The sequence below is a fragment of the Tamandua tetradactyla genome, chromosome X (assembly GCF_023851605.1).
Source record: "Tamandua tetradactyla isolate mTamTet1 chromosome X, mTamTet1.pri, whole genome shotgun sequence".
NCBI lineage: Eukaryota > Metazoa > Chordata > Mammalia > Pilosa > Myrmecophagidae > Tamandua > Tamandua tetradactyla.
This window is the reverse complement of record NC_135353.1, coordinates 70166434-70176629: the sequence shown is the minus strand read 5'-3', so window position 1 is coordinate 70176629 and position 10196 is coordinate 70166434. Positions and strand designations below refer to the sequence as shown.

Below are 10196 nucleotides of genomic sequence, written 5' to 3'. Positions count from 1 at the left end.
AACTGCTGAGCTGTGTTCCAGGAGCCTTGATTCTTGAAGATGATTGTATAGTGATATATCTTTTACAATGTGACCATGTGTGATTGTGAAAACCTTGGTTATGATGCTCCTTTTATCCAGAGTATGGACAGATGAGTAAAATAATAAGTATAAAAAGTAAATAAATAATAGGGGGGATAAAGGGTAAAAAATTGGGTAGATTGAAATACTAGTGATCAATGAGAGGGAGAGTTAAGGGGTATCCAATATGTTGAGTTTTTCTTTTTTCTTTTTATTTATTTTGCTGGAGTGATGCAAATGTTCTAAAAATGATCATGATGATGAATACACAACTATGTGATGATATTGTGAGCCATTTATTCTACACCACGTACGGAATGTATGTGTGTGAATATTTATCAATAAAAATATTTTAAATTTTTATATATATATTTTTAAAAGACCTCTCCTAGCTTGTGGTAATTGTATAATGTCATCCGAATATAGGAAAATACTTGTGTTTATATTCACAGTTTTTGTTACTGTAGGATAGTTTCATTATTTTAAATCAAATGAGATTTCACCAAATTTATATCTGGTACATTTTGGGGGATGGGAAGGAGTTTTGGTTTCAAGGGCCACATATCCTTTCCTTTTTAAAAATCTCTCTACATGTGAGCTCAAATCATCAATTAGAATTAGATCCATCCATAAAATTTCAAACATCAAATAGGTTGTTTGATTTAATATTGTAATCCTGAGAATTTAGCTTTGTGGTTTCCCCTTTTGATATCTGAAGGGTAGAGTTCACCATAACATATCAAATATCAATGAAATTAGTTCCTTTGGGACTTGGAGATAGGTTACTATCCACATTGGTGAGCAAAACAGTCCAAAGCCATTTAACATTTTTCTACCTTAAATGCCAATGGCATTTCGGGGCTCTGACTTCTTTGCCTTCATCTTCTTTTACTTGGCCTTTTGTTTCTCATGAAGCCATAGAAGTTTCTCCCTGATTCTATATTTTCCTGTTAAAGGACACTAATTTCATTATTCACCATGCTTACTCTCTTCCTTTGTAACCATTTTTTTTAGTTGAATTCTATGAGGGCAGTCTCTGTGTCTGTTTCATTTATTACTGTATTGTCAGCACCTAGTATTAACATTTGATACAGAGAATTTGTTAAACAAATACTTGCTGAAGGTTTGAATAAAATGTTAAGGTTGGATTTCCTTTGGTTATTTCATACTCTGGAAAATACTCCAGACTTTTAACTTATTTTTATTTCCTTTAGAATAAAGCAGAACAATTCAAGGAGTACCAAAGCAGGAACACATAGACATCAAACTTTGCAGGATAGCAAAAATATTGAAGAGCCTGGCTGCTTATTTCAAAGCAAGTAATTGAACAATGAGCATCTTCCCCAGTTTATAGATATTGACTTGAATTCTTTGCCTACTTATTGTTGTAGGAAAGGGCCTGGTGTTGAGTTTTTAAAAGTGAGAATAAATATTTCTTCCATTTGTTACTTAATAATCATCAATATGTTACTATCAAAATGTACACACTGTGTGCGCTCACAGTAGGGAATTTCAAAGAGAGAAGGAATTTGTATCTTCTATTACCCTTCATTGGGTTCTTGGATTTATCCTAAATGGAGAGAAAAAGTTATAGCTGAAACACAGAATAGCCTGTATTTATTTAAATTCTGATCCATGCGCCCTCTGACTCCCTGAATCACCAAGTGGGTGGAAGCACGCACATGCATTGTGCCAGTGTGTGCATAAATGCTGTCACATGTAAGGCAAGAAGCAGGGTGACAGGGAGAGCAAGTCACAAGTTATCAGGACTCTAAATTAGAGTTTTGTTTTTATCAGGGCCTAGAATACCAGAGCCATGTGAAGTCATGGCCTTTAATCACCCCCTCTCCCACATACTGAGGGGAGAATTCTGGTGCCCATTGCAGTCAGCTGGTCAGATTGTATCTCGCATGCTCTCTGCCTCCACCCCAGTCTCAAACTTGAATCCCCCAGCATTTAGCAGAAAGCTAAAAAGGTGCACAGTAAGTATTTGTAGAATGTATGAATAAATGAATGATCAAACAAACGAAAGTGTTACTTTGGATAAAGCTGAAGCTTCCACACCCTGCATGACTGTACTCAGTACTGACCTTGGAGATAGGAGAAGCAATACAACTGACACTGTTAGAAAATGTTTCTTGTTTACACTGCTACAGCTTGATCTCTGACTGATCTAAGCACAAAAAGAGCTCTTATAGTTCAGAGAAAGGACGTTTCTGGTGTGTGGGAGAGCTAAGAACAATAGGCTCAGTTGATAGACTGGAGATGCTCTCAGCTTCTGAGAGGCTGCAAACTCCATCTATAGATTGGCCCCAGAGGGCAGAGCCAAATAAGGGCAGATGGAGAATGCAGCTTTCTTGGGAACTAGTTTTCTGCTCCTCTGAGGCAAAAATACATTCACTCTACAACCCCCTGTATCAATTTTCTAACATATGGTGCCGTGTCCTTATTTGCCAGTGTCTAAAAATACATCCTTGCCTTATTTTTATTCTTTTTGTCTTAAAGTCATACAACCAGACTTGTTTGTGGAATATTAACTGTAGTGAAGCAGAAATCAGGAGATTAAAGTGAAACTACTTTTGAATGGAGCTCCTTACCTGATGTCCGACTTGTTTCCCAAGTTAACATATCCTTTCTCTATAGTCTTGTTCCTTGCCAGTACAACGCCAGTACAAGGAATTTACAGCTAATTCCACGTTGGCTTTCTTTAGGCTGGTCATAAGAGTGCTATCTAAGAGTGTCAATTCTATCCTAAGGTTGTGATAGGGCTTTAATGCTATGTCCCAGGTGGACTAGTGGGTTGGCCATTCAGGGCAGTAGGTGCCCATGTGAATAATTGATTTTAATACTACCCTACCACAGCTTGTTCATTAAACCTTTCATCCAGCACTTTCCAGATAAAACTAAGTATCATTCATGTGTGAAGCACTGAGGGCTGATTATTAAGACTATCCAAACAATTCAAAGAAAGGGTACTAATAACCGAACCCAAACAGGCAATTAATTGGTATCAAAAGACCTAAGTTCTAATCTGAGCTCAGACATGTACTTATTGAATTTCTTTGGGTAATTTGCTTCACCTCTATTTCTTCGTGCCCCCAACTGTAAAAGAGAAGCGATATATTTCTCTCCTCTTTATTTCAGAGCATTTTTGTAAGAGTGAGTCAGATGGTTTGAAAGTATTCATGTACCTTGAACAAGGCACAATGTAAGGTACAATTATTAGGGTTTCTACTGTGGGATCAAACAAAACAATTCACTCAAAAGACATAATGTTTGATTGAGAACATTCTTAATTTTATTTTCTTTAATTTTATAAAATACATTTGGTAAGATAAGTTTCTAAAAGTTTATCCTTTATGTGTGTTAAAATTCAAATTCTATATGAGAAATGAAGGAAACACTTTCAGTCGATTAACTTTCTTCGTGTGTGTATATGTGTGTATGTATGCATGTGAGGTTTCCAGGGAAGGATTGGTTACTTGTTATGTTATTAAATCAAATACAACACAAAGTGTGGATTATGTCACTTTCCTTGATCTTGATTGATTTCTTACAAAACCTTTTCCTTCTCCTCCCTCTATGCTGCCTGACACTTGTCTTGTATATTAGACGGGGAAAAAAATATCAAATATCTTTTTGTGAAAATCTTACATTTCTTTAAACAGTACTAAAACTACTTGAGGGGGGACAAACAACTCTTTACAAAAAAAAGTACTACCGTCATACCATTGAAATCTTTCCTTAAAGACAAATCAGACTGTTTTTTTAACCCAAAGTTAACAGAAACTAGAAGAGAAGACTGAAATATGGGAACTATTCGGGTTACAAACTCTTTCCACCTGCCCTTTTCCTTGGATGCTTACTAACTGTGAATAGCTGACAGCTGGTGCATTCTCTCATGTGAGCTATACCATAAGAAAACAACCTTGATGTTAAACCTAACTCTTTAACACACCAGTAGAACATTGCTAAATAATATCATTCCCACCAGCTAGAAAGAATGATCAAATAGGTTATTTAAACTGTGGTTTAAATTCACCAAATCTGTTTCAGCAAAGGGCAGAATAATTTGTAGAAAATCCCAATGGATGCACGGAACTAGCCAATTTTAAATATCATCTGTGATGCATAATGCCCAATTTTCATTTGTTAAACTAGCCAATTTTAAATATCATCTGTGATGCACAATGCCCAATTTTCATTTGTTAAAGAATCATAATCAAATAATCATTCTCCAGACCTTTCTGGTACAACTGCAAACAGGTGATAAATTGGGAAATGTGAACTATGCACCATTCTGAAACAAATCAAGATCTTCAAATCACCTACTATAACTGAATTGACAATACTCCATGATAAGAGCACCAATATGAAGATACAACAGAGACCAGAGTACATAACTAATAAGAAAAAATAAAAAAAGATATGATATCCAGAGAGTTATCTATCCTGTGTCCACCAGAGGGCCCTCTTAGGTTACGCCATTAGCCAATGGCAACTGCTGCTCCCTATGCCAGTCTTTTCAATGTAAGCTAGTTTCCCTCCATTCTCAGATCCTTAGAAACCAGAGGGTTGTCACGGTAGCTATTATAAAGGAAAAGGGAATGAGAAGATGCTAATAACACCCTGTTTTTCTTCCCTAACAAAGTGTAAGGCCAGGTGCCCCCTTTGTCTACACAGACACTATGCTTCTTTACGGTATAAGTAGGGTTGGCTGAGTTAGGGTTTAAATAATCCATCACCATCGGGGTCAGTGCTCTCTCTCTGTGTGTGAAAGATCCTTGCTTTGACCCCTTCTCCCAGATGCAAATAGGCAGATTTGGGCAAATGCTCTTATAGTTTCGCTGGTGTTTTCTTCTTCTATCTTAGGCGGTAATAGGGAAATAGGAGTGAGTTCTCTGGTTTTTACACTGAAGAGAATATATTTGGTTTTCACAGATTGCAGGGGGCCAATGTCTCTACCTGAGCATCTTTGTTTCCACTTTGTTTTCCATCAAGTGTAAGTGCACTGTGAGAAGAAAGCACTTCCTTGTCCTCAGGAGATGCTTGAGAATTGAATTAAAGCCTTCATTTCTTTGTGACTTGCAGTTGGGGAGTCACTTTCTTAGGCATTTCCCATTTCTAACAGGACCAGCTGTGAAACAAAATGACTAAAAGAAGTACGTAAGAGGGGAGAGTCCATTAATCACTGCAAGACTCTCAATTCTTTTCACACTCGTCAAGAAGAGGGCCAATCAGTGGCAAAGGCAAAGAGTTAAGATAGGAGATGCAGCATTGAAGGCTGTGGGGTTAGAGCCTCGCTATTAGAGAAAGGGGAGTTTCTACAGGAGATCAGAATTTGGTGCCTCGGCCCATGAGTTTAAGAACGGCAAAGTTGTAAGTGGCAGCAATCATGAAGGTGAGCTGTAAAGAACAAAAAAAGAGAATATGCGTGAGAGTGGAAAGGGCAGCTCTCCACCCTCAAATCATTTTGGGAATTAAGAAGCGTAGAAATAAAATCACAACTAAATAAAGGGAAAATTCCTGCTCTGCTTTCTCCCTTTCCTTAAATACTTGCCAATAAGTTCTCTCTGAGACATTTCCTTCCAATGGCCTAGGCCCAGAGAATCAACTCAACAAGGATTTACTCCACACCTCTGCTCAGCTTAGAACTGAGTTTTCCTCAGGGAAGTGAACAATTCACAGATTCTGTCATCATCATATCCACATGTCTTAGTGATTTGTAGTCATTAGGTGCTGACTGTAGACCCATAGCCATGCTGTGCAGTCCAGCCCTCCCTGTTTAATGCATCAATTTATTTTACAAGAAGAGAAGCAACTCAGTTTTGTATAAAAAAGCCCCAAGAGTAGGGGCCAGGATTTCTGAAAACTCATCCTTGTCTGTTCACCAGCTTATTAAATGACTCAGATAAATCACTTCACTCTTCAGTGCTTTTTAATCTGCACAGTGAACACACTACATTGACACTTTGCTGTAAGACCATCAGCAGGATCCAAGGACATAGAACTGCATTATAAGTAATAAAAATTCTAATAACATTAGGAGATCCTTCCAGTCTTTCCATGCGAGTAACTAAATCCCTTGGAGAATGTTCAAGATAGATTCATATTTACAACATATCAAATTTGAATTCCTGCCTATAGCAAATCACATTTAGTGATGTTTCAGTTCCTTGTTACTAATCTGGCCAGAATGTGTCGAGAATTAACTGTAATTTATGAATGTAAGGCACTTGGCAATATTACATAGTGTGTAAATGTAAAATGTTATCATTAATTACTATGAATCCTTTACTTCCTCTTTCCTCATACCATTTTTCTTATTTCTGTCTAATATCTAAGTTTTTCTACTCTGAAAAACCCTCATCCACTAGAAGTACACAGTCACTGTACTTTTGCTGTCTCCTCCCAATAGCTTCTCCCTAGCATTCCAAGGTTGGACAGAGTCTAGTTTCTTGCCTTTCAGCACAGCTGAACCCAAGCTATCCCAGGACCATTTATTTGCCAAAATCAAAAACCGCTCACCAGGGAAACCAGTGTGGCTGCGGCTCCCACAAATGCAGCTACAAACAGGTGGAAGGTCATTTGAAACTGCAAGAAAATGCAAGAGAGAGAACTATTTCTAACAGCAACGAAGATATGCTCTGATGTAAATCGTGAATGTACCTTTCTGAATATGTTGCTACCTTTTTTGTGTATTAATTCTGCATCTCTAACTAAATTATCAACATACACCATAGCACCTAACCTCTCAGCACCCGGAACACAGAATACTCATTTAAAAATGTAATACTCCTGAATAATCAATAGGTTCCTTACAGTTTTACCCACGGTCCCATTTTTAAAGTCAACGTTCGCTTTCAAAAAAATACCTTACTAGCTTCCTCCCCAGGATTTACTTTTATTTCCCTGCCTCGTTTGTGTTCTCAAGACACTGTTATTCTTTTTCAAATGTATTATTTAACCTCTTTTTAGAGATTAAGAAGCTCCAAATTGAAATGTTTCATAAAACCTATGAATATCTCTGTGCACAGCCCATTTTCTTGATGCTTTTTAATTAAAAGAATGAAAATTTTCATTTTTTTTCCATTAAACTCTACCTTTACATAAAACTACCAATTTCTTTTTTAAGGGGGGAAGTTTTGGAATGGAAGTCTTTATGCAGGTCTAGGAAAAGTAGTTATTTTACCCTATTTGCCCATTAGCTCAGGCATACTCAGTCAATATTTTGTAGAAAGTAATCTGATAACTCAAAACACAGCAAAGAGAAACTGTAACCCTTAAAATGGAAGGCCATGGATAGGAATTTGTATGGTACTAATCATCCCTCTGTAATTTAACCTAAATGGCCAACTCACCTCAGCTGTTTTGCAGATGGACAGAAGGTTGGAGCCACACACTTTGCCAGGGAAAGTATTCCAGGGGAGAACACCTAAACAAGACACACAAATGGACTAGGGTAAGCTTGGTGGAGCTTTGGGGCCCATGAAAATTTCCCCCCAGGGCCCTTCCTCCATTTTTTATCATCCTGATTGAAAAGTTGGGTCCTGTCAACAATGGAGATCCTCTTCTCTAAAAATGTACAAAACAAGAGAAGACAGTATTGGAAAGTTGTGAAATCTTGTGCTTGTTATTGAAATATGCTGTTTCTGGGTTAAGAACAGCAGTCAACTCAAGTAAAGCAGTGTGAAAGGTAAGAAAACTCCCACAACTTCCAAGAAGTTCCCATTCCAGGGAATAAATCTCTCTAGTTTCAGTGGAGAGGGATTTATGAATCCCAGGTATCCATAATCACCACCCTCCTTTACCCCAGAAAAAGAACTAAATGTAATAGTGCTTCCACAGGGGGTAGGGGGAGCCAAGACACCCATGCCCTAACTCACCATACATTCTGGCATCAGCACAGAGACTGCCTATGCTGGCAGAAGTCTTGCTGGGGAAGGCAATAGACTGGCAGGTGGTCCAGGTGTTAAAGTAAATGTAAACAGGTACAGCAGAGCAGGCAAACACCAGGAGCCACACAATGGTCAGGGCATAGGTAATGCCCACAAACTAGAATGATTGACATGGGATGGTTAGAAATCAGCATCAGCCTGCAGACATTAAAACACAAACTGGAGATCCTGGAGTGGCATGTGCCAGACATGAAACCAGATTCCAGGGATCTCCACCAACTGAAATTAGTGAGCAGGGCATCTCTGCCAAGTGTCGTTGGCAGTATCTTCTAGATAATTGACCCCAAGTGTGAGGGGAGGTGGAGGAATGGGGGGGGAGGTGGGTGAGGAGGATCCCTGGGTTAGAGAGGCTTCAGGGGATTTTCTGGGCAGATAAAGTGTAAAGAATTCAAAACAGATCTTGAAAGAAAGTCGTGCCATTTCATGCCTTAGGCTGAGCCTAGAAAATGTCCCCCATCACAGGACTGTTGTCCCCTAGTTTTTGAGCAAAGTCAATTGGAGATTTAAATTTCAGATCCAAAAACCTTTCTAAGCCAACTGCTAGCCCCAAAAGAAAAGACATCATCATAACCCACACCTATTGAGTCTCCAAAAGATCTTAAACTCTAGAGTCTGAAAATCAATATGTATGTTGCTAGAAGCATGGGAAGGGCGTTGGACAAAGATGAAACATTAAATATGCAGGTCTGCTCTGATTCCCTCTGGGAGCTCCAACAGTGTAGAACCCAAGGGTTTTGTGAATTCTACCTTGGAATCAATTATTTAATTTCTATGATCCACCCTCCCACTCAGATCAGTTGCTAAGTCTCAATCCCATGAGTAGCATTTCCATACTCTTGGGCAGTCAGATCCACTCTTATTGTGGTTTCTGCTAAGAGGAGAGTAAAGGGATACTAACAGATGGCTTAGAAATGGTTTGATTGTTCAGTGCATCCACAAAACTCAGGATTTTCATTATGAGATGAAATTTTCTAGGGAACTTTTGAAAGATGTGGCCAAACCAGCCAGGCACCACGTTCTTCCTGACCTTTTTGTTCAGCTGTAGCCATCACTTCCTCACTCAAAAGCCAGGCCCGTTGAGAGGACCCAGCCTTGGGTGGGGTTGAGGCCACAGATTCACGCCCAATCATCCCCCACCCCTTGTTATTGCCACAAAATCCTGAGGATGATCACCTTGTCGGGATGTCCTAGCCATTTTCCCAAACAATGACACACCCGCTCCAAAGAATGAGCTTGATGTTGTCCTCTGGAACCCCTCCCCTTCTGGCCCCCTGTTACCGTTGCGCTCAGGCCCTTGCCGCAGATGGTGGTCTTGTAGTCGCCAAAGATCTGCCTGACTGCGCCGGTGGTGTAGAAGCCCTCAGCCAGCAGGAGGGCCCCATAAAGGAAGAAGAAAGAGGCAGTCCCATAGATGACATACTGGAAGGCATGGATCCTGCATTAACAGATAGCCAAGAGACCAGCGAATCTTATTAATTGAGGATTCAGCTCCTTTTCTACACTAGTGAGGTAGACACAAAGCTGGAATCCTAACAAGGCTAGGGATTCTTTAGAGGAATTTCTACGGCTCCTTCCTCCATGCTTTCACCTTATCTTTACTGAAGTAAAGGAAGACTGAGAGCATGTAGCCAAGAGCAGATGCTCCTCTATCACACCTTGCTTACTTTGTGACCTGAAGAACAAGGGCCCCTCTCTCTTTGCCTGACCCTTCAGAGATGCTACCTGAGAGGTGAGAGGAGAGAGGAGCTAGACAAGAAGGAAGAGGGCCCAAGGAGCAGGATCCTAACTTGCTCTAGGAACATAAAAGATCTTAGTACTGGACCTGAGCAGACTAAAGCAGTGTATCTAACCAAGAACAGGAACTTTACTTTGTCTAGTCATTATGCCTTCCCTGAACTCTCCATATCTACTATTGTGGAGGCTCTGACTCAATCATATTAGTCATACTAGCATAAGTTAGACAGAACATGTTTGAGAAAACAAGAAGGAAGTTGGGGGTGGACTGGCAAGCAGACAGACCTCCCTTCCTGATTCTGGCACTTTTCCCTCATTTAGGGCTTCAGATGTTGCAGAAGTGGTATCCATACAAAGTGGTAATATTCAGGAATCCTGGCCGGCTCCACACCAATCCCCTAGCAGTCACTAAGGCACTGATGAGTTCTGTATATCCAAGAGGAA

The 10196-nt window shown here is 39.6% G+C and overlaps 1 protein-coding gene across 3 annotated transcripts in view; it reads right to left on the bottom strand.

The window, feature by feature from the left end:
• Positions 1–3335: 3335 nt before the first annotated feature.
• Positions 3336–10196, bottom strand: part of PLP1 (proteolipid protein 1) — a 108894-nt gene continuing 102033 nt past the window's right edge. For 2 of the 3 annotated variants that reach the window (XM_077145137.1, XM_077145138.1), the window contains exons 3-7: positions 9192–9453; positions 7947–8115; positions 7422–7495; positions 6589–6654; positions 3336–5466 (exon numbers count right to left, since the gene is read on the bottom strand). In XM_077145137.1, coding sequence (XP_077001252.1) covers positions 5395–5466; positions 6589–6654; positions 7422–7495; positions 7947–8115; positions 9192–9453 — 643 coding nt within the window. In that variant the 3' untranslated portion in view covers positions 3336–5394. The remainder of the gene's footprint in view (positions 5467–6588; positions 6655–7421; positions 7496–7946; positions 8116–9191; positions 9454–10196) is intronic. The other variant, XM_077145139.1, reaches the window with a different exon arrangement.